Source organism: Palaemon carinicauda, chromosome 5 (assembly GCF_036898095.1).
Source record: "Palaemon carinicauda isolate YSFRI2023 chromosome 5, ASM3689809v2, whole genome shotgun sequence".
In the NCBI taxonomy this organism is placed as follows: domain Eukaryota; kingdom Metazoa; phylum Arthropoda; class Malacostraca; order Decapoda; family Palaemonidae; genus Palaemon; species Palaemon carinicauda.
The window spans coordinates 75874056-75899061 of record NC_090729.1 but is presented as its reverse complement, the minus strand read 5'-3'; the positions used below and the strand labels follow the sequence as shown (position 1 = coordinate 75899061).

Genomic DNA, 25006 nt, shown 5'->3' with positions numbered 1-25006 from the left:
TGGCCCTTCTATTAAGCCTGCCCAACACACCATTTCAAAAAAAAAACAAGAGGAAGAAAAAAAAATAAGATAGAATAGTGTGCCTGAGTGTGTGTGTGTGTATATATATATATTTGCAACGTTAGAGCCATGTATCAAATTGGGAAGTTTCAACAATTGAAGAATGAATTTATGAAATATTGTTTGGGTATGTTGACCGAAAGTGAAACGCGTTGTAAGGGGATTGGTAAGGAAACTTTCAACTAAGGCAATATATATAACTTCTCAGGAAGTTTAGATGGAGTTGGAAGAGAAAGGGTAGTAATGATGATTAGACCAAGAGCAGAAAAGAAATTAACTGAGTGGAAAGCTGTAAATAGTAGATTTTCACTAGTAAAGGTCAAATCAAAGCAGTGCAATATGAGTATTATTATTTGCTATCCCCTAACAAATGATTCCCCTGAAGAAAGGAAAGATGAATACTATGAAAAATTGCAGAGTGCAGTAGTTTCTTTCCATCAAACAATGTTGTCATGGGAGGTACTCTTTTTTCAACACAGGAACATCCACAAGTATACATGGACTTTACCATGTTGCAATTACAAAAATCAAATAGATCACATTGCCATTAATAAAGAGATGACTCTGAGAAATGTAATAAGCTATAGAGGTGTAGATAATTGTAGTGATCACCAGCTCCTCATTGCCACACTTAAATTAAAGCTGAAAGTACTCAACAGAAAGGTAAATAGAATTCTGAGGTTTGATACAACCAAGTTTTTTTTAGAAGAAGAGCACAGAGAAAAATTTTCAATTGATTGTAAGAATCAATTTGCAGTTGAAGAGACTTAAGACACAAAGAGCACACAATTAATGAAGATTGGTGATATGTTCAGAACATATATCAGTCAGTTGGTAGTGAAGTCATGGGACACACAGTTACAAGGAGAAAGCCATGGATACTATAAAAAGGAGACAGACAGAAAATGATTGTTGAAAGTTATCGAGGAAGTAATGAAAATTACAAGGTAGAGCATGCTAAGTATTCCAGTATTGATAGTGAGGTCAAAAGAAAGACCTGAAATGTCTGGAGAGTGTGTTTAGACAGTAAAGCAGATGAGGCTGACAAAGCTATGAATTGAGGAAGCAGCCCTGGTGTAAAAATTGCTCTAAGAGCTAATGAAATCTCGACTTGGGCAAAGAAGAAGAAGCATATACCCATCAAAAAGAGAGATGGATGTATTGTAAAACAGAAGATGAAGAAAGACAATGTTGGATGGAACACTTTAGTGAGGTCATGAATAGGAGATATGAATGGAATAATTTGATTGATATACCTGAAGCTGACGAAGACCTCGATGTGCCCATGAATGAATTCAGTGTGTTAGAAGTCGAAGCTATCCTCAAAACACTAAAGAGATTGAAAACCCCTGGATATGATGAAATAACTGCTGAGATGATATGGGACGAAAATGAAGTGACTCCCAGACTACTTACAAGATTACTTTGTAGAATGTGGCATGAAGGGCTAAAACCTGAAGAATGGGAGTTAGGAGTGTTGGTAAAAAAAAGAAAAAAAAAAAAGACCTAACTGATTGCAATAATTACAGAGGCATCACACTTACGTCAGTTATGAAAATTTATGGCATGCTAATTCCAAAGACCTTGGAGAGAAAGATTGATGAAAAATTGGGAGATGAACAAGCAGGATTTAGAAAAGGTATAAGTTGTATGACCAAATTTTCATTATGAGACATGTACAGCAATGCGTAGAATATGGAAATCCACTTTTGACGGCCTTTATGGACTAAGGAAAAACCTTTGATAGTGTGTGATTAAGTCTGTTCATGAGCATAGCAATTTGATTAAGTCTGTTCATGAGCATAGCAATTAAATATGTAAATTTGATTGTCTGTTCATGAGCATAGCATGTGCAAAGTTATATTTAATGGAGTCTTATCAAATGGTTTTCCAGTGAACAACGTAGTACTCCAAGGGAATGTGTTGTCACGTATGTTGCTTATTCCCCTCATGGATTTTGTAATGAGTAGAACAGTTGGAGATGGTGGAGACGGATTGGACTGGATTGGTGATAGAGATTTAGCAGACCCAGAGTATGCTAATGTTGCTGTCCTTATAAGCAGAACACCATAGGATTTGCAATGCTTGCTTACTAGAATGCATGAAATATCACACAAGGTTGGGCTGAAGGTAAAAAGAAAAAAAACAGAATATGCAATGGAAGATGAAATATCATTGGAAGGAGAAAGGATTAATGAGGTAGAATCCTTTAAGTATTTAGGAACTATGATATCCAATACAGGATCTTTAGAATTAGAGTTTAGTGAAAGATTGAAAAAACAAATCAGACAATGCTAGGTTGAGTAAAATTTAGAAAGAAAATCACCTGAAAGTGCATGTAAAAATCAGACTATATATCAGTTTAGTGAGATCGTTGATACTTTATGGACATGAGTCATGGTATGACAATGAAACAATATCCAATAGATTTAGTAGATTTGACAACAAAGCCCTCAGAAGGATATTGGGAGTTAAATGCAAGTACAGTATTAGAAATTAAATTATAAGAGAGATTACTCGAGTGCCATATGTGGATCAGATCATGATGGGTAGATGGAGATGGTTTGGGCATGCTCTTCGCCCTCCCTGAGAGAGATTAGTTCACCAAACGTTCATCTGGGCTCTACCAGGCACTAGAAGAGTTGGAAGTCCCAGGCGTACATGTCTTATGACTATGAAGCGCAAAGTAGAAGATGATGAATGGAGCCGACTGGCAACATCTAAATGAACCCCTTTGCGTCAATAGGCGTAGGAGGAGATGATGATGATGATGATGATATTACAGTATTAGTGAGTATTATGTTTCAGTACAGTATTTCTAGATAGGAACAACTTTTTTTATACATAACAGTAGGGGGATGATGACGACTTTGTAAAGTCTACAGTAGCACAATACTGTACCGTAACCTGCGTCTAGTATGTAATGTACATTTGTGCAAATGTACTGTACACTGTACATATGAATATAAAATGTTGCAGAAAGCAAGTTAAAACAGTATTAGGCAGTATTTACTGTTTTAATCATCAGCTCTGGCACCCGCTTGTGGCAAGGGGCAGTGACTTTTTAGGTTAGGAGTTAGCCCTCCTTAGTGGAGCATTTATTCATGAAAATTTCCCTTTTGCGTCTGTGTCTGTAACCTAACCATTGCATAGAGATAGGCCTGTCTGTAATTTTCATAAATGGGAGACACAAAAAACCTGAAAGATTAATGCTCAATAAATTTACTCTTGGTAATATAAACATTATTTACAAAGGTCATTGTAGGCTGAATAGAAATACAGCTAGTCTTTGATTAACCGAGAGAGCAGGCAAGTTTTAGAAGCAGGGTTTGACAACTAACCATATCCAAATATTTACCAAATAATGGAAAAATCAATATAGTATGACAAACCATCACATATGCCATTTATAGAGTATGAGAAAGTTTTTGATTTTGTCAAATCTTCAGCAGTAATGAAAGCCCTTCTAAATCAAGGAATGTTGAAAAGAATACAAGTCAATACTCCATGTAGACATCATCTTGGGGCTCAACTAACTGTCTTGTTGGCTCAGGGATGATCACTGTGGGCCCCTATTTAGGTCTTGCAGACACTGCTCTAACTGGCACATATGTAAACACTGTAGGCTTCCGTTTCTACGGCCTTACAGCTACTGGATTAACTAGCACTTCAGTTAGTGGCACAGGGACAGCTGGTGGGGACACTTGGGCCTGACGCTCACTGGCCTCACTGGTGTGTGGGCCAAAAGTAGCCTTAGTCATCAGCTTCTTCAAAAACAGGATCGAGTGCCTAACTGAAAGACCTAAAGAAGGCCACACATTTTTCAGGTCAAACGTCATCTGGGTCTGCTTGACTAAAGGAGAGCTCTCATCATCTGTTGGAGTGCAGTGTTCGTTGAGGGAACTCCACATGCCACCAAACTGCGAAAACTTTGATGTACATTAGAGTTTTTTCTGGCGGCTCTACATGTACTCTCCAGAAACTGAGCCACGGACAATTATTTCATGTGAAAGATTTGGTGGTCTGTTCTCTCGAAGGGAGAAAAGAGCTATAAAGCTGCTTCGATATTAGTTTGGGCGTTATCAAGGATGATACGGAAGAGACCTTAGCCTTCCTTTTCTTCTTCAAAGGAAACACTTGCCACTGAACAGGAGGCACTGATTTACACTTGTCACAATAGGGTGACAGAACAATCAGAGTCCATACTTAAAGCAGTGTGTTTATCAATCACGGGCTTAGGCATGAATGTTACATTGGCCACCCCTTCCATAGCAATCACTCATGTACTGCTTTGCCCCATAATAATAGACAAACCCAGCAAGCAACTACTGTTTTCAAATCTGAAAGAAAAAAAAAGAGGAAGAGTTAATAGCTTTTGCTTATAGGCCTTTGTTGTGACTGTATACAAATGGTAAGAATTTTTGACAGGAGAGTGGGCAAGGGCGCCCGTCCACACTGACCTTATCTTTAATGAATTCAGCAGTTGTACCAGCTCCACTGAATACATTCTTTATTTTAAAGGCCAAAAAGTTTGTATTTGCATAGGAACAAGTAAAGATTATGCTAACATCTTTACTATACATCATGGTAACTGATTATTTTTTTGTAGGCTCATGACAGTTCTGTTGGGTTTTGTGGTGAAAGTTGTCGTCTTTCCTCCTCAGATGAACTCTCCTCTGTTAAATGGTAGCCCTAGTAGTAGTATTTTATTAGTTTTCTGTCTCCTAGCACTCTCTCTTTAACAAATTCCTGTTGCTTCTGTAATTTGTGTAGAAGTTATTCATGAACTAAAATTAAAGTTGATGTAATAATATATTTAAAAGTGAAATAATGTTTTGCAATACTGTATCGTAAAGTGCATGCCCTTGATTTTTATTAGAATAGAACATTGGTGTATTTCATTCTGTAGTATCCACAGAAAATTGTTTTGCAACTATTGTAGGATATTGTTATAAACTTTGACCAATTTTGTTTAGCATGATAGACAAAATCTGTGTCCATAAACTCGAGACTCATAGGTATAGGGAATATATTGGTTAATGATAGAATCAAGTCACATTCCTTATTTTATGTGCAGGTATTGGCAGAGGAGAGCCAATCCAAAGCGAAGGAGAACCTTATCAATCCATCTAATGAATTTATACAGAAACTTATGGATCGCTGTAGGACCTTGGAACAAGTCAATGCCCGTCTGCAGGTAGAAGCTCGAGCTCAACAGCAACAGTACGAAATATGTTTGGACCGTGTTGCCACCCAAGTTGTTCAGGCTTTACTATCACAGAAGGTAATTTATATTTGTTACAATTGTCCAGCTGTTTATAATTAAGTCCATTAATTCCTGTATAACTTTTGTGACTACCAAGTCTCATACAGATTAGAACTTCAATGTGGATAAGCATGACAAATTCAAAAGTAATTTGTATATTTTCTAACCACAGACCAGACTCCTTTACATAGGAGATGATGATAGCAAAGCTAGAATAAAAGTTAGAATTTTTTTAACGAGGTATAGGTAGTTGGCTTGTATTTACTGCCTGGAAGGTGAAAACCCTTCCTACCCTGCTTGCTCACTGAGTAGTCACTTTGATTGCAGCTGGGACTTTCTAGGGAGTTGGTGATTATGGGAAAGTATGAGTAAAGTATGCAGGAAAAATACAAATTACCTCAAAATGTGTCATTTGTTATGGCACTAATACAAACCATCGCCCTTTACATGAAAGACTCATGCTTAAGCGGGAAGAAGTTCCCATTCCAACTGGCTGGAAAATTAATTCCAGGATTCCTAAACTCGGGCCTTATTGGAAGCGAGAGTTCAGGTTCCTTTCACCTAGTGTACCAGTGGTATGATTATACCATTGCATTCACGGCCCGTGCAATAAAGGAAACTAAGCAGAAAGTTCTGTGTCGTAACATTGAGGCATACATATACTAATAGTTTTGCCTGGTTCCAACCAAGTCATAATAGTATACAAAAGTTTGGTTGGTTCACACCATGTTACATGTGTACAGTTCTGTTTTTACTACACACTTTCCCCAGTAAGGAGTGTGTGTAGTTCCTGGGAAAGGAAGCCTAGGCAGCAATAACACCTGCTGTGCAGTTACTACTTTCTAGCACAATGTGTCTAGGAACCTGTGGGTCAATTCCATCGAGAGATTCTTAAAGAATGACATGGTTGTAGTTATTCCCCTAGCATCCTGAGATTACCTCGAGCTCCTCCCTGAGTAGGATTTGAGAATGGCGAGTGGTTATAGTAGAAAACTTCCTTCTGCTAGGAGAAGATTGTATCAAGTCACCTCTTTCGCTCTTCTCATGATAATGAAGATGATCTTTGGGACAGGTATAGTTGTACTGTATGTAAACGTTTAATGTAGCATTCAAGTGGCCTGACAAAACCCCAAAAGTAGTTGATCCTAATCACATGTAACTTCTCTTTGGTTTGCGAACTGATGCGAAGAGTCCTGGCTTTGAGAACAGATAGTATCCAGGTTTTAGCTAGAAGCTCAGAACGAAGGGGCCAGGGGAACGAAACCTGTCCCCAGTCTTTGACATGATCGAGACTAAAGGAGAACCTATGACGCTTGCTATCTTACATGTCGCGGACTATGTCAAGCAAGAAAAACCCTTTTGAAGGAAGTTTTTTGTATGAGGTAAGCCGCAAGCATACAGTGGTATCCTCTCCAGGGACCACTAGACTTAATACTGATCGAGGATGGGTTTTACCTTCACTCAACACTCTGTGCGAGTATGAAGAGTTCCGCCGAAAAGGAAATATCAACTCCCTCTACCCTAAAGACATGACTTTGAGGCCGAGTAATGAGTTCTCGTTGCTGATCTCAAGAAGAGCCCTTTCTCTTTGGAACTAAAATCAACATTCAGCTAACTCTTGGATTGAGGCTCGAGAGGAAAGTCTCCTTTCTAACCATAGAAGTTGGCCCACTTTGGCACACTGAAGTTGTCACTTCCCTGAAGTATTCTGACATCTCACACACGACCAAGCACAGAAAGACCTGTCATCAGAGAGATGCTGGGTAACTTCCACTCATAACTCAAGTGATTCCACCTAGTTTTGGGATTTCTGGGAGTGAATTTGATGGAACATGTTGGAATGAGGAGGTAAAACTCCTAGATACTCTATCTGGAGGGGTGGAATCTATAGGTACCAATCTACGTGGTGCCCTCTCGACGCTATTAAGAGTTAAACTAAGTTGGGAGTAGTCCGGATTCTATTCCAGACACACTTTATCCAGAAGAGCAATGGAAAGCTTAGAATTCAAAGCTGTCTCAAGGATGCTGGAAGGTCTCCTTGAACACGGCTTTTTAGCCTGACACTGGTGAGTATAACATTGGAAGTTACTGATTAGTGAGGTTGCAAACAGGTTAATTCATACATAACTCATCAAAGTCACAGATTTGTTTGCTATCTTTTGATGCAAAGACCATTCTAGGCCTATGATCTGCATTCTGCTCAGTTTGTCCTTCCCCAATGTTCATTCTCCTGGATTACTGTGGCTGTTAAGAGTGACTTAGTCGAACACTACACACTCGGGGATCTTTACCATCAGTTGGTAGACTTCAAAGAGAGCAGTATAGTATTCATTTTTATTTTTTTCTCTACGGTGGTGCTATTATTTATTCGCACCACCAAGTGACCGATGGAAAGGGGGAAAAGGTGTTTAAGAACTTCCCGAAATCAGATTGGTGTACAATACTCTGCAGGGTTGTCATGGGTAGATATCCAGGTATCTACCCGCTTGCCCGCCCGTACTTGTTTTTTTTTTTTTCATCTGAAAAACCTTGGTTTATTTTTTTCAATGTTTTAGCTTTTTTCTTTCTCCAAAAATCCATTATCATTGTTCTATTGTGTAACTTTTAAATTATGGTAGATATGATAAAATAGTTTCCTACTTTAAGATGGGCTAGGTTTTTTACCTTTTTACCTGTTTACTTCTATAATACTGTAAATTATGATACTATTGTGTAAATTTTAGTGTGATACATAATAAAGAATAGAACAGTATACCTAGAACCCATTTTTTTATTTTGATATATACCAATCAACCCATTTTCCTCAACTTCACCATTTTATGCTGCAGCATATTGTAATTATTATTATTGTATTTTACAGTCTAAGCTCACATGTACCAGATCTTACAAGCTATCAAAAATAATACAGTCAGCCCTCCTTATTACCTGGGTTAGCTAACAGACAGGCGAAATCTGTAAATACTTGCTGTCCTAGGTTGAGTGGACTCCTAACCTACCATCTCACTGCCCATTACTTACTAGTGGTTGACTAACACCCTAAGGACTGCCTAATATAGTTTTTACTTGGTTCCTGTCACAATATAAGTATTGTATTAATGAATGAACGCATTCAGTAAGTGTACAGTACATGTAAACGTGTACTATGTGCATGGTGAAAATAAGGTATACATAACATGACTCATTGCCACACTTATCATACATATGGTGTTTTCGACAGGTCGACTCGTGCCTTTGAAACTCACTTTGCTCTTAGCCTATATCTACTTTACTACTTAAAGTATGGTATTTTGTATACAGTACTGTATAACAATAACATTACAATATTACACAATGAATATACTGATGCAATAAAAAGTATCAGGGCAACACCACTAACCATTTACATACAAAATTTTTAACAGGAAGTTTGAAGCATGATGCAACTTTTAGAGGTGTTGATCGTTTAGCGCATGGGGTGGGTAGCGCAATGTACAGTACATATCACGTTTTATACTGAAATCACTACAAGACCACTGGATATGTACAGATTTTTAAATCACTTTTATATCTCAATCTGATACTACGCAAAAAATCAAAGCAGGAGATGCACACACAAGGAGTAGCAAGCTGTGGGGTATTGTGCTGTGTGGAAAGGGAAACATCGTAAAGCATGCTGAGTGCTAAGGAGCGTGGTCAGTTTGAAATGTTTGGGTTGTGAGAGTACTTATCGCAAAACTGCGAATCTGTAATTTTTTTTATTTAATAGGTTATACGGTTCTTTGTATCAAAATCGCAAAGAAAAAAAACTCCCAAATAGAGAGGGCTGACTATATAAAAGGTCAATGCAATAAATGTTTCAGTGGAAAAATAAAACAGCCACAATTAACTGTAATGAACTAAAAGAAAAAAAAAAATCAGTGAACTTAGAGAAGGAATGCATTTCAAGCTCAATAAGTATTATCATATACAAGGCATTTGGTTTTGTGGTTTCTCTTTACTGTTTCCAAAAATTTCCATAGTATGCCTAAGCTAAAGAAGTCTTAATTGCCATATACTGTATACCTGGCCCTGGTGTGACTTAACTCTTAAAATAGGGGACCACAACATTGGTACAGACTGGACTCAAAATCGGTCTCTTGAAAGGATTTTTTTACTTAGTAGGAGACTTGCATTGCTGTTCAACTCATTTTTATATTTATCTCTTAATTTTTCAAGGTTATACAGTAATGCCTCACAACTCGAAATTAATTTGTGCTGATGTGGCTTTCATAAAGTGATTTGTTCGTGTTGCGAGTCACATTTCACATGCAAATTGCCTAATTTGTTCCAAACCCTACAAAACACCAAATTAAATCTCATTTTAAAGCTACAGTATAACCACAATGAAATACTCTACAGCCAAATACATTTGAACAATTCAATATACCTAAACTAAATGTTAATACCATTAAATTAAGTATTTATTACAACATGATGTAATGATAAATGGAAAATAATTTTATAAATAGACAAATATAATACTCAATTTGGGAGCATGGACCTCCAAAACGCCTGACATCTTCACAAACACAAAATAACACAGAGCTACGAAAAACACGTCCGAACGTTCACGGGTGCTAACAAGGAATGATGGGAGAAGGATAGGTAGTGGTGGTGGTGGGGGGGCCAGTAGCTTTAGTGAATGACACCTCGTAGTAACGGGGGATTTTGAGGAGGGAGAAGTCTAATTGGAAAGGGATCTCTGGTTGTGGTATCACTCGCCCCAGTTTTAATACCGACACCCTTTAGGGGTGAGCGAGCTGGATATATTCCTAGCATTCCATGTAACTTTTTTCTCTGGTATATTTAGCAGTATTTATACCTTTGAAATGGTGCTTTAAGGAGCATTTCTTGGAGCGACATAGGTCCCTCGCCCAGAAATAGATTTTTCCTTCGTCAAAATCCCTTTATACATACAGTACAATACTGTACTACCATAGTTATCCCTATTATAGACTAGAACTATATTTTCTGTCTGAACCCATTTTCTTAAACTCTGTGATGGGTGACTATTTTATTCTCGGCCTAGCTGGCACTTCTCTTTCCTTAAAGTGAAACCTTTTTCGTAAAGTGAGTCATAAAAATATTCGCATCTCGTTTCGTAGCTTGAAAATTTCATAAGCAGAGTCTTTCGTGAAGAGAGGTATGACTGTATGTACAGTCATACCTCTCCACGAAAGAAGCTACTTACGAAATTTACACACTGCGAAACGAGCTGCGAAGAATTTTCTGACACATTGGGAAAAATGTTTCATGATAAGAAAAGAGATTTGCCATCCAGGCCGAGAATAAAATAGTTACTCATTGAAAATATGAGCTCAGTTTAAGGTAACGGGTTGTTTGAACAATAGAAAATGTGAGGGATATATTTTCTATTGTGTAAACAACCCATTTTCTTCAACTGTACTAGAATTGTACAGTACATATGGTACTTTATATTTTATATATGTACAGTATTTTACTATTTTCCATTTATTATTTCATTATTTTCAAATAACTACTTAATTTACAGGTATTAACAGTCAGTTTAGGTATAGGTTCACTTTCCCTTTGCCTACTCATATACCGAATAGTCTGTCCTATTCTTTATAGATTTTCCTCTGTACTCATACACCTGACAACACTGAGATTACCAAATGATTCTTTTTCACTCAAGGGGTTAAATACTGCACTGTAATTGTTCAGTGGCAACTTTCCTCTTAAAGGTAGAAGAGACTCTTTTAGCTATGGTAAGCAGCTTTTCTAGGAGAAGGACACTCCAAAATCAAACCATTGTTCTCTAGTCTTGGGTAGTGCCTTAGCCTCTGAACCATGGTTTTCCAGTGTCTTGAGTTAGAGTTCTCTTGCTTGAGGGTATACTCGGGAACACTATTCTATCTAATTTATCTTTCTCTTGTTAAAGCTTTTATAGTTTATATAGAAAATATTTATTTTAATGTTACGGTTCTTAAATTATTTTATTTTTCCATATTTCCTTTCCTCTCTGGGCTATTTTCCCTGTTGGGGCCCCTGGGCCTACAGCATCCTGCTTTTCCAACTAGGGTTGTAGCATAGCAAGTAATAATAATAATAATAATAATATTGAATGGTTCAAATATATTTGTTTGTACAGTATTTCATTGTGGTTATACTATATCTTTATTATAGCATTTAATGTGATGTTTTTTGTAGGGTTTGGAACGAATTAGGCGATTTTCATGTAAAATGTGACTCATAACACAAAATATTCACGAAAGGAAAGCCACTCCAGAATGAATTAATTTCATGTTGTGAGGCATTACTGTAGATAGCTAAAATACAAATGAAACTGAGGGCATGGAAATATTACTTGATTGAAATAGTAAAGGTAAAGAATTAATAAGGAAATAGAAAATATATATGAAACCACTTCATTGTAAAAAAAGAAAAAAAAAATTCCCATAAAACCCATCTTTCTTTCTTTCTCCCTTTTTTTAATTTTTTTTTTATTTATTTTCTTTTTTTTTTATTAAATACAAATAAAACCCTGGTATTTTAAAACCCCTGTTCAGCCTGGGTTTTTCTGAAAAAAAAAAAAAAAATCGGGGGCTTTTACCAACCCTGGTACTACTCGGTTGATCTTTGTACTTACTGTAGGTGTTGCAGGAGGTGCCTTTATACTACTGAAGGTCTTATCCATGTGATAGCAAAAGGAAGAGCCTTCAGCCGGATTGTCCTAGATGGCATCATTGCTGATCAAGACTGGGGCTCCTATTGAGCTACTGCCCGAGGAGGGTCACTTTATAGGAGGAATATCACCCCCTAGTGGAAGAGGTCAGGGGTCATGCTAAGCTTGTATGTAATTTTCTTATGTGTATTTGCCAATGGCCTTTAGTATTTCCAGGTCACCCATCCAAGTACTGACCTGACCTAACGTTGCCTTACTTTGCTGATCAGAAGAGAAGCGTTTGCAACGTGATATGACCGTTGACTTTTGAAGCAGGTGCTTGGCCCTTCTTCCTGCCACATGTTTGTTGCACTTTTGACCCTATCTTGTCTACCATAGTTGATAATCGAACATCCATTTGTCTGGTGTTGGCATCCGTCCTTGGACTGTGCCGACGAAGTGCAGAATTGGCATGCTTGCGCATATCTTCACTATATGTCTGAAGCATATTCAGAGGTAAAACACGTGGAGGAGAGATCTACAGGGTCAGGGCTCATGGGACGCCCTTCAAGGGGTGATGTGCCAAAGGCTAAGGGGCACCAGCATGTAAACACTTGAGTTATATTCCTAAGTGCAACTACTAGATAGTTGCCCTGTCTGCTAGAGCCTTTGGAAAGTAGCTCTTAATCATATAAACCTGAGTATAGCTTTATATTGCGTTCGAGTCATTTACATTTTCACAATCTAGCCTGCTTCCTTGCTTTGGATTGTATTCTTGCTGGAAAAAATGAGTGAGTTAGAAGTGGTACCCCATGGAAGAGCACTCTAGCTGGCAGGTGATTGTGTGTATGTGTGATCACAAGTAGTTGAGAAGGTATGCGAGAAGATGAGAGCGTGTATAATCAGTTGCAAACAACCACTATACATGAGAATTGAAGTACGTACATGGGCCCTTTCCTTGTAATCCGACGAACAACGAAGGCCTTCTTACTGAACGTTCATGTCAAAGAAAACTGGGTCACCATTAATAGCCTCAAACCTGCGTATTTCCTGCAAGATGACCCGCCTACAGTGTGCCTCTCCAGAGCACGGTGCCCTATTTCACATATATGTCTCTTTTAGGCATGGAATCCATGTACTACACATGTATCACACATGTATCACACATGCTCATACATTGTAACAGTATTAAAGTTTTTTCTTCTCTTATCACTCTCCTGTATGTACTTGAATCATTGTTTAAATTTTTTGTGCCGTTCTTGCTTGGTGGAACTGCTTGTATTTATACTCATGCTGCGTCAAAATAAAGTCTGTTGCAATTACGCCATCTCTCAGTTATCACCTAATTGCTCGCTTACACCAAACTATCCAGCATTTCCTCACAGAGAGGCTTTTCGCAACAAAATGTGAGAAGGATGTCTGGATACCTACATAGGTTTTCAACATCAGTCAGTAAAGTGGACTGTCTTTTGTGGTTGGTGTCGTGGAAGGGGTATCTCTCCCCTCAGTGGCACTATTCCATCAATAGCAGAGTTCATTGTATACCTTTGAGAGGAAAATCTTCTATCTGTCTCGGTAGTGAAAGGCTACCGCTCAGCCGTAAACCTTGCCTTTAGACTGAAAGGAGTTGATCTTTTCTCTTTGCTGGAATTGTCTCTCCTCATACAAAATTATGAGATCGCCTGCCTCCAGTCAGATGTTAAACCTCCTTGGAATGGGACTTGCATTCTTCCGTCTCTGAAGGGTGCTCCCTACGAACCATTACACCTGGCAACTGATCACCACCTCACTTAGAAAATAGTGTTCCTACTCACGTTGGCTTCGACCCAAAAAGTTAGTGAGATTCATGGTCTATCTTACTACATCGCCCATTCAAGAGGAAGGGGGTAGGTGACGCTCAGTTTTGTCCGAGTTCATTGCTAAAACTCAAAATTCAAGAGTACAGTAGTGGATCCTTGGTTCAGGCCCTTTTGGATTGGGAGTCTTTGTTCTGTAGCTAATGATCCAGATCAAGTGTTACTTTGCCCAGTGAAAAGTTTGAGGTGTTACCTTAAACGCACTGCAACAGCTCACCTCAGAGTGTCAGCACTCTTCGTCAGTATGGGGAAGGTCAAGAGGAGGGTCACTAAGAATACCATCACAGCTTGGATTCGCAGGGTCATTGACCATACAATGAATCCACTCCTCCTGCTCGTTGACCTAGAGCTCATGACGCCAGGGGTATAAGTACATCCTTGGCATTTAAATGTAATTACTCTGAGGTTGCATGTATTACAAGTGGGTGTGTGGAAGCATCAGACTACCTTCACCAACTACTACCTGCAATACATGAACCACAGGAGAATGGAGACGTTCTCCATTGGTCTTATGGTGGCTACACAACAAGTGAATTAGAATGCCTTGGGCTCCTTGTTGAGAGCATAGGTTACACGGGATTAGCCTGGAATGAGTGTGTAAGAATGATGGACTCTTTCTTTCTTTCATCTTCCCCCCTCTCTTGGGGAACAGCAACATGGGTTCTCTGCATGCTGGCCTTACCTATCTGCAGGTAATAACCATTTGTCTTGTGTAACCTAGTACAGTTTTAATACTTGTCTACGTCCCCGATACTCCCCGTTAAGGGGGTATTGGAAAAAATCTATGTTTGATATCAACATTCCTATTTACCTTGTAATATTCTAACTTAGACGGTCACATTACTAGTTTTTCACATGAATACAGGTTGCTCAGGCCAATATCCTTGCATTGCATGAAGATTTATTGAGGTGTCAGGGTTTTTCTTAGTTACATGCCAAGCTTGTATGTGAAAACCCTGGGTCATTGGCCAAGTCAGTGATCAGACTTCCACCCTCCCAATGGGTAAGTCATCCCTGATAAATAGCATAAGGTTTGTAGAGTTTTGAAATAAATGACAAATTTGAAACTAATTTGTATTTTTCCTAATGATGCAAACCTGTAGGTATTTATACAAATTGTCCTACCATCACCTGTCCTCCATAAGTCCTGATTGTAATAAAAAAAGTAACTCGGTTTCACTGGTGTGCGAGTGAGGGGTAGCTGACAACCTCCACTACCCCTCACTAACCCCGCTAACTAGCAGTTTGGTTAGTTGCCACCTAGCTTAAAGGTCTTAATGGCTAGTCTTCCAGGTTTGCTGAAAGATAATCCCCAAATAAATAGCTACAGGGTGAGAGAGAGAGAGAGAGAGAGAGAGAGAGAGAGAGAGAGAGAGAGAGAGAGAGAGAGAGAGAGAGAGACTCTCTTACCTTATTTCCTTATTGCCTTATTTTTGTTTGGGTTCCCCCAGGTCCCTCAGTGTGAGGCACCTCGTATATCCACCAGAGTTTTGCTAATGCATCTTCCGGTGTATTTTGCATCTTCCAGTCTTGGATGGTCTGGGATGCATCTTAGGTATTTATCGAGCTGATTCTTAAACACATCTACGCTCACTCCTGATATGTTTCTTAGATGAGCTGGCAGCACATTAAATAGTCGCTGCATTATCGATGCTGGTGCGTAGTGGATTAATGTCCTGTGCGCCTTTCTCAGTTTACCTGGAATGCTTTTTGGCACTATTAATCTACCTCGGCTTGCTCTTTCTGATATTTTAAGCTCCATGATGTTTTCAGCAATTCCTTCTATTTGCTTCCATGCTTGTATTATCATGTAGCGTTCTCTTCTCCTTTCTAGACTGTATAGTTTTAAAAATTGCAGTCTTTCCCAGTAGTCAAGGTCCTTAACTTCTTCTATTCTAGCAGTATAGGACCTTTGTACACTCTCTATTTGCGCAATATCCTTTTGGTAGTGTGGGTACCATATCACATTGCAGTACTCGAGTGTACTACGCACATAAGTTTTGTAAAGCATAATCATGTGTTCAGCTTTTCTTGTTTTAAAGTGTCTGAATAACATTCCCATTTTTGCTTTACATTTAGCCAACAGTGTTGCTATTTGGTCGTTGCATAACATATTCCTATTTAAAATTACACCAAGGTCTTTAATTGCTTCCTTGTTTGTGATTGTCTCATTATTAGGTCCCTTGTATGCATACACCATTCCTTCTCTGTTTCCATAATTTATTGATTCGAATTTATCGGAGTTAAATACCATCCTATTTATCTCCGCCCATTCATATATTTTGTTTAGATCTGTATGTATTGAGTTCCTATCTTCATCACAAGTAATTTCTCTACTTATTCTTGTGTCATCGGCGAAACTTCTCACTACGGAGTTTTTAACATCACAGTCTATATCTGAGATCATAATAACAAATAGCAGTGCAGCTAATACCGTACCTTGGGGCACACCAGATATTACCTGGGCTTCATCTGATTTCTCGTCATTTGCAACCACTATCTGTTTTCTGTTTTGCAGGAATTCTTTTACCCATTTTCCTATCTTTCCCACAATATTATGCTTTCTCATTTTTTTCTCCATTATGTTATGGTCTACCTTGTCAAAGGCTTTTGCAAAATCTAGATAGATCACATCTGTGTCTTTTTCATTTATCATATTATTGTATATGTTTTCATAGTGTGCTATCAGTTGGGTCTGTGTACTTTTTCCAGGTACGAAACCGTGTTGACCCATATTAAACAAATTATTTTTGACCAAATGGTTCATTATTTTCTTTTTTATTACCCTTTCATACACTTTCATAATATGTGATGTTAGACTAACAGGTCTATAATTGCTTGCCTCTAGTCTTGATCCACTTTTGAAGATAGGGGTTATATAAGCTAATTTATGTTTAACATATATCTCGCTCATATCTACACTCTGTCTTAGCAGTATTGCAAGCGGCTTCGCGATAGTGTTTGCAGTTTTTTTTTAACAAAATCGCTGGAACTCCATCTGGTCCGGCTGCCGATCCATTTTTAATTTCGTTTATAGCCGTGACAATATCTGCTTCATTAATATCTATATCCGTTAGATATTCGACATTTTCTTCTCTCATTTCTGTTTCATTATTCTCATTCGCATTTCTTGGCGTGAACTCACTCTTATATTTTTCTGCTAATATGTTGCATATTTCCTTTTTTTCATTCGTTAGCCGTCCTTCAATTCTTAGAGGGCCTATTTCTATTCTCCTTTTATTCATCTTTTTTGCATAGGAGTAAAGTACTTTGGGGTTTCTTTTTATATTTTGAAGTGTCCTTTCTTCTAAGTCCCTTTTTTCATTTTCTTTCGACTGTATAATCTTTTGTTATGCATTTTCTATCTTACATTTTATTTCCCTCATTTTCCACACATTTTTTTCTTTTGCAAGATTTTTCTTCCACTTTTTAATTTTCTGAAATAAGATCCTTCTGTCTCTTGGTATGCACGTCTTTTGTTTATTGTTTTTTTTTCGGTACATATTTTTCAACAATTTTCTCCAGTATTTTGTACAGTATGTCCATATTTACCTGTATATTATCACTTATAAATACAGTTTTCCATTCTTTATTCAGTTCTTCATTTATTTCTGACCATTTTATATTCTTACTGTAAAAGTTATATTTTCCATATCCTTCCCAAAGTTTTGTGCTTTTATTAATTCTGTGATCACTTGCTTTGGAATGAACTATCAATTCTATGACATTGTGGTCGGAAATTCCCGTGTTATACACTACTATTTCTTTAACATAATTCACCTCATTCACAAATACTAGATCTAGGACATTTTCCTTTCTTGTTGGAATGTGGTTTATTTGTTGCATATTATGTTCTAATAGCATATCTTGAAGCTTTTCAAATTGCCTCTTATCTTCTGCGCTACTATTACTCTCTCTTTTATATGTATACATACAACCACTTTCTTCTATCCGTTCTTTCCAATCCACGAAAGGAAAGTTAAAATCTCCGGATAGGAGTATATTCCAGTCTTTATGGTTTCTACATATATCATCTATTTTTTCTATTATTATGTCAAACTCCTTAGTATTTGGGGGTCTGTAAACTACAATATTCACTAGTTTTTCAAATTCAAATTCTACGGCAATCAATTCACATTCTGTGTTGCTGTATTTTTCACAGACTTTTCCTTGATTTATGTCTCTTCCATATATTGCGGTTCCCCCTTGATTCCTATTTTTTCTGTCTGATCTATAAGTTTGGAAACCCTTTATCTGGTCATCACTGCCAGTCTCTTGGGAATACCATGTTTCACTTATATTTAATATATCTATTTTTTCAATATTAATCTTACCCGATGATCATGTAGCTGTCAACTCCGTTGCCCGACAGAAATCTAAGGTCGGGATACGCCAGCGATCGCTATACAGGTGGGGGTGTACACAACAGCGCCATCTGTGAGCAGGTACTCAAGTACTTCTTGTCAACAAGAACTCAATTTTTTCCTCTGTCGTGCCACCGGCAAGACCTACTTGGATACGCTGTTGATTCTGGAGTTGTTTTTCACGATTTTGGTGATGTATTCGCTCTAGATTTTAGCCTTCGCTATTCAGGAAGCTTTATCATTAGCTTAACAAGCTTTTTGATTTAATTTGGATTAATTGTTAACGAACTTTGCTAGATTTTGGAATTCCCCCTTGACTATTTCTACAATTCAAGATGTCTGACCAGTCTCAAGCCCCTAAGTACAGGCAGTGTAGTGTTAGGGCTTGTACTAGGCGTCTTCCGAAGGCCTCCATAGATCCTCACACCGTTTGTTCCAATTGTAGAGGAATGCGCTGGGCTTTCGGAATTCGATTTTAACGAATTCCTTAAAAATGCACGTAGGCTAGAGAAGGATAGGATCAGGAGGAGTTCTTCTCGCTCTTTTGATTTTTCCTCTCCCCATGCCCCTCAACCTATTCCTTCCCCTGTAGTGGTGACTCCCGACCCTGCTACTAGTGCTCAGCCCTCCATGGCGGATATGATGCGTGCCATTCAGGCTCTTGGTGACAGAGTGGAGTCATTGGCTAATGACCGTAATCAGCTTTTGGCAGATGTCAAAGAGCTGAAAGCGCAAAGTGCAGTGGGAAGTGTTAGTGCAAGTGAAGTGAAAAGTGTCAGTGTCAGTGTTGCGCATGAGGGTACATCTGTTCGTGCCAGTCGTCCTCCCAGTCCGGGACCTCTTGCAAGCTCCCAAGCCCAGGGGAGAAGCAATGTCGAAGGACCAAAGGGTTCGGCAGGCCTTGATTAGCGTACGGATGTACCCTCAGTGGTTGCGGACGTATCTGTCAGAGATCGTCCCATCCACAAACAGACGAATGAGCCCTATCATTCCTCGTCTGTGGAAGAATTTTCAAGGAAGAAACGATGGACCAAGGTCTCACGACCTCTCAAGCGTAAGGTCCCTTCCGAGCGAGTCCAACGGCCCAGGTGTAGCCACTGGGTCAGTTCGGACTTGCCGCAGTCTTCCGAAGACTGCACACCTCCCAAGAGAGGTAGAGTGGTTCCACAACAGGCTACTACTCCGTCTGTTGCCGCACCAACCACGGTAGACCCTAAGTGGTCCATGCTGCAGACTATGCAGTCTCAGCTTGCTGCGTTCATGCAAGAGTATCATGCTGAGAAGGTTGACACTGCACCTGTTAACCTACAACCTGCCACGGTTGTGCGCTCAGCAGATACTGCGGCTGCCTGCTCCCACACTCCACCTGTGAGAGCTCCACCACCGATGCGCAGTCCACCCTGCCAGACGCATGTTCATGCTGCACCATCCGTTGCCATGCGTGAGCTACCGCATCAGCAGTGGGAAGGTGCTGTAGAGCTGCCGTGTTTTGACACTATGCGGCATGCTCCGCAACCCATGCGGCATGCTCCGCATCCCATACGGCATGCTCCGCAACCCACGGCAGTCCCTCCCACGCACCAACACTCTGCTTTTGTTGTTGCCAGCTCGCAGACTGACCAGCAGCGGCATGATGTTGGATCCGCAGCAGCTACGCATGCACCCGTGCTGCCGGATTCAGCCGTTCAGCTTTCTGCTCCACCTTTGCCACTTCCTACTCAACTTTCGGATGATGGAGTATCGGATGACGAAGCTGCACATTTGGATGAACCGCACTCCGACTTAGAAGGGCCCAAGTCTACGCCTCCCTCCTTAGACTTTCGTAAAGTCCTTGCCTTGTTCAGGGACCTGTATCCGGAACAGTTTGTGTCTGCAACCCCTCGCTCTCCTCCTTCCGAGTTTGCTCTGGGCATGCAGTCTGCTGCTCCTGCCTTCACCAAGCTTGTTCTCGCACGCTCATCCAAGAGAGCTTTGAGGGTTATGGGAGAGTGGTTGCTGTCCAAGAAGCAACTGGGAAAGACTGCTTTCATCTTTCCGCCTACCAAGCTTGCTTCCAAATCTAGCGTCTGGTATGCCACGGGAGAGGAACCCGGCTTGGGAGTTCCTGCCTCTGCCCAGGGCGACTTCTCAAGTCTGGTTGACTCTCCCCGCAGGCTGGCTATGAGACGATCTAAGATTTGCTGGTCCTTTTCTGACATGGATCATCTGTTGAAGGGAGTCTTTCGTGCTTTTGAGATCTTCAACTTCCTCGATTGGTGTTTGGGAGCGTTAAGCAGAAAGACTTCCCCTTCGGATAAGGACTCTGCCATGCTTATCATGTCTAGCATGGACAAAGCCATTCGGGATGGGTCTGGTGAGCTTGCGGCTTCGTACGTGTCGGGAGTACTTAAGAAGAGAGAACATCTTTGCTCCTTCTTGTCGTCTGGGATCACTCCTTGCCAGAAGTCGGAGTTGTTGTTTGCTCCTCTCTCCAAGTGTCTGTTTCCGGAGGAGCTGATCAAGGGGATGGCTGCCTCGCTGATCCAGAAGGATACCCATGACCTGATGGCATCTTCCGCACGTAAGGCTAAAGCTTTACCTTCCGTGCCTAGACCTTTCCGTTCTGCAGCAGTGGACACACCAGCAACTAGGTTCATCCCGCCCTTTCGTGGCAGAACCTCCAGCAGAGGAGGTACCCGTGCCGACAGTCACCGTGGCAAATCCAAGAAGGGTTCCAAGTCCGCAAAAGGCAGGATCTGACTGCCTTCCTCTCCAGACAGCAGTGGGAGCCAGGCTCAAGAACTTCTGGCAAGCTTGGGAGAGCAGAGGTGCAGACGCTCAGTCTGTGAAGTTGCTAAGGGAGGGGTACAGAATTCCGTTCTGCCGCAGTCCCCCTCTAGCAACATCTCCCATCAACCTCTCTCCCAACTACAAGGAGAAGGACAAGAGGCTAGCGTTGCAACAAGAGGTGTCGCTCTTGCTACAAAAGGGAGCGGTAGTCATAGTCCGGGACCATCAATCCCCGGGCTTCTACAACCGTCTCTTCCTGGTAGCGAAGAAGACAGGAGGTTGGAGACCGGTGCTGGACGTCAGTGCTCTCAATGCTTTTGTCACCAAGCAGACGTTCACGATGGAGACGACGAAGTCGGTCCTAGCAGCGGTCAGGAAGGAAGACTGGATGGTCTCGTTAGACCTGAAAGACGCGTACTTTCACGTCCCCATCCATCCAGACTCCCAACCTTTCCTAAGGTTCGTCTTTGGAAAGGTTGTGTACCAGTTCCAAGCCCTGTGCTTTGGCCTAAGCACGGCACCTCTTGTGTTTACCAAACTGACGAGGAATATTGCCAAATTCCTTCACTTGGCAGACATCAGAGCCTCCCTCTATTTGGACGACTGGCTTTTAAGAGCTCCGTCAAGTCGTCGCTGTCTGGAGAATCTCAGTTGGACTTTGGATCTGACCAAGGAATTGGGCCTCCTAGTCAATATAGAGAAGTCCCAACTCGTCCCATCCCAGACCATTGTCTATCTAGGTATGGAGATTCAGAGTCGAGCTTTTCGGGCTTTTCCGTCGGCCTCAAGGATCAATCAAGCCCTAGAATGCATCCAGAGCATGCTGAGAAGGAACCGATGTTCAGTCAGGCAGTGGATGAGTCTAACAGGGACACTTTCATCGCTGGCCCAGTTCATCGAGTTAGGGAGACTCCACCTCCGCCCCCTTCAGTATCATCTAGCTGCTCACTGGAGAAAGGACATGACGCTAGAGGCGGTCTCAGTGCCTATTTCCGAAGAGATGAGGTCTACACTGACGTGGTGGAAGAACAGCATTCTTCTCAAGGAAGGTCTACCATTGGCTGTTCAGACCCCCGACCACCGTCTCTTCTCGGACGCATCGGACACGGGCTGGGGTGCGACACTGGACGGACAGGAATGCTCGGGCACGTGGAATCAGGAGCAAAGGACACTTCACATCAACTGCAAGGAGCTTTTGGCAGTTCATCTGGCCTTGATAAACTTCAAGTCCCTCCAGCTAAGCAAGGTGGTGGAGGTGAACTCCGACAACACCACAGCCTTGGCTTACATCTCCAAGCAAGGAGGGACTCATTCGAGGAAGTTGTTCGAGATCGCAAGGGACCTCCTCATTTGGTCAAAAGATCGAAAGATTTTGCTGGTAACAAGGTTCATTCAGGGCGACATGAATGTCATGGCAGATCGCCTCAGCCGGAAGGGTCAGGTCATCCCCACAGAGTGGACCCTTCACAAGAATGTTTGCAGCAAACTATGGGCCCTGTGGGGTCAGCCCACCATAGATCTATTTGCTACCTCGATGACCAAGAGGCTCCCGATGTATTGTTCTCCGATTCCAGACCCAGCAGCAGTTCACGTGGATGCCTTTCTGCTGGATTGGTCCCATCTAGACCTGTATGCGTTCCCTCCGTTCAAGATTGTCAACAGGGTACTTCAGAAGTTCGCCTCTCACGAAGGGACACGGTTGACGTTGGTTGCTCCCCTCTGGCCCGCGAGAGAATGGTTCACCGAGGTACTGCAATGGCTAGTGGACGTTCCCAGGACTCTTCCTCTAAGAGTGGACCTTCTGCGTCAGCCTCACGTAAAGAAGGTACACCCAAGCCTCCACGCTCTTCGTCTGACTGCCTTCAGACTATCGAAAGACTCTCAAGAGCTAGAGGCTTTTCGAAGGAGGCAGCCAGAGCGATTGCCAGAGCAAGGAGGACATCCACTCTCAGAGTCTATCAGTCAAAATGGGAAGTCTTCCAAAGCTGGTGCAAGGCGAATGCAGTTTCCTCAACCAGTACCTCTGTAACACAGATAGCTGACTTCCTGTTACATCTAAGGAATGTAAGATCCCTATCAGCTCCTACGATCAAGGGTTACAGAAGCATGTTGGCAGCGGTCTTCCGCCACAGAGGCTTGGATCTTTCCACCAACAAAGATCTACAGGACCTCCTTAGGTCTTTTGAGACCTCAAAGGAACGTCGGTTGTCCACACCAGGCTGGAACCTAGACGTGGTTTTAAGGTTCCTGATGTCATCAAGATTCGAACCGCTTCAATCAGCCTCTTTTAAGGATCTCACATTAAAGACTCTTTTCCTCGTTTGCTTAGCAACAGCTAAAAGAGTCAGTGAGATCCACGCCTTCAGCAGGAACATAGGTTTTACATCTGAAACGGCTACATGTTCCTTGCAGCTCGGTTTTTTTGGCTAAAAACGAGCTTCCTTCTCGTCCTTGGCCCAAGTCGTTCGAGATCCCAAGCCTGTCCAACTTGGTGGGGAACGAACTAGAGAGAGTACTTTGCCCAGTAAGAGCTCTTAAGTACTATTTAAGACGGACAAAGCCATTACGAGGACAATCAGAAGCTTTATGGTGTTCTATCAAGAAACCTGCTTTACCGATGTCTAAGAACGCAGTTTCTTACTACATCAGGCTTCTGATTAGAGAGGCCCATTCTCATCTGAAGGAAGAAGACCTTGCTTTGCTGAAGGTAAGGACACATGAAGTTAGGGCTGTCGCTACTTCAGTGGCCTTCAAACAGAACCGTTCTCTGCAGAGTGTTATGGATGCAACCTATTGGAGAAGCAAGTCAGTGTTCGCATCATTTTATCTCAAAGATGTCCAGTCTCTTTACGAGAACTGCTACACCCTTGGACCATTCGTAGCAGCGAGTGCAGTAGTAGGTGAGGGCTCAGCCACTACATTCCCATAATCCCATAACCTTTTTTTAATCTTTCTCTTGAAATGCTTTTTATTGTTGTTTTTTGGGTTGTACGGAAGGCTAAGAAGCCTTCCGCATCCTGGTTGATTTGGCGGGTGGTCAAATTCTTTCTTGAGAAGCGCCTAGATTAGAGGTTGTGATGAGGTCCTTTAGTATGGGTTGCAGCCCTTCATACTTCAGCACCTAGGAGTCGTTCAGCATCCTAAGAGGACCGCTAGGCTCAGTAAGGAAGACGTACTTAAAAAAGGCAGAGTAATGGTTCAAGTCGACTTCCTTACCAGGTACTTATTTATTTTATGTTTGTTATTTTGAATAACTTCTAAAATGAAATACGGGATACTTAGCTTCTAATGTTAACATGTATGCTGGTCTCCACCCACCACCCTGGGTGTGAATCAGCTACATGATCATCGGGTAAGATTAATATTGAAAAATGTTATTTTCATTAGTAAAATAAATTTTTGAATATACTTACCCGATGATCATGAATTTAAGGACCCTCCCTTCCTCCCCATAGAGAACCAGTGGACCGAGGAGAAAATTGAGTTCTTGTTGACAAGAAGTACTTGAGTACCTGCTCACAGATGGCGCTGTTGTGTACACCCCCACCTGTATAGCGATCGCTGGCGTATCCCGACCTTAGATTTCTGTCGGGCAACGGAGTTGACAGCTACATGATCATCGGGTAAGTATATTCAAAAATTTATTTTACTAATGAAAATAACATTTTTCAATTTTGGTTAGTTCTTCTAGGAACTCTATTTTCCTTTTAGAGTTACTCGTGACTAAACCCTGTGCATTCATCACTATTATGGTTTGTGTTTCATTTCCATTATTTAATACTGGTAATAATATGGATTCTCCCATGCTTCCTTCCTGTTCTGATATGATGTTTTTTTCTTCATTTCTCGGAATTCTGCCATTAAAAAATCCAACTTTTCCATAATATTTGTTCTTTCGCCTTCATACTTATTTTTGTGTGTAAACCTGCAATTGTCCCCATATCTGCACCAACCCCTGGCATTATATATGCATTCTTTGTAGTTGGGCTCTATTTGTGGAGATTTAGGTTGAAAGGCCTTTTTTGGTGCATAGTGCGGTATATACGCG

The 25006-nt window shown here is 41.0% G+C and overlaps 1 protein-coding gene across 1 annotated transcript in view; it reads left to right on the top strand.

Moving 5' to 3' along the window:
• Positions 1 to 2784: 2784 nt before the first annotated feature.
• LOC137640977 (nck-associated protein 5-like) overlaps positions 2785 to 25006 on the top strand; it is a 34313-nt gene continuing 12091 nt past the window's right edge. The window contains exons 1-2 of the mRNA XM_068373432.1: positions 2785 to 2850; positions 5138 to 5344. Coding sequence (XP_068229533.1) covers positions 2785 to 2850; positions 5138 to 5344 — 273 coding nt within the window. The remainder of the gene's footprint in view (positions 2851 to 5137; positions 5345 to 25006) is intronic.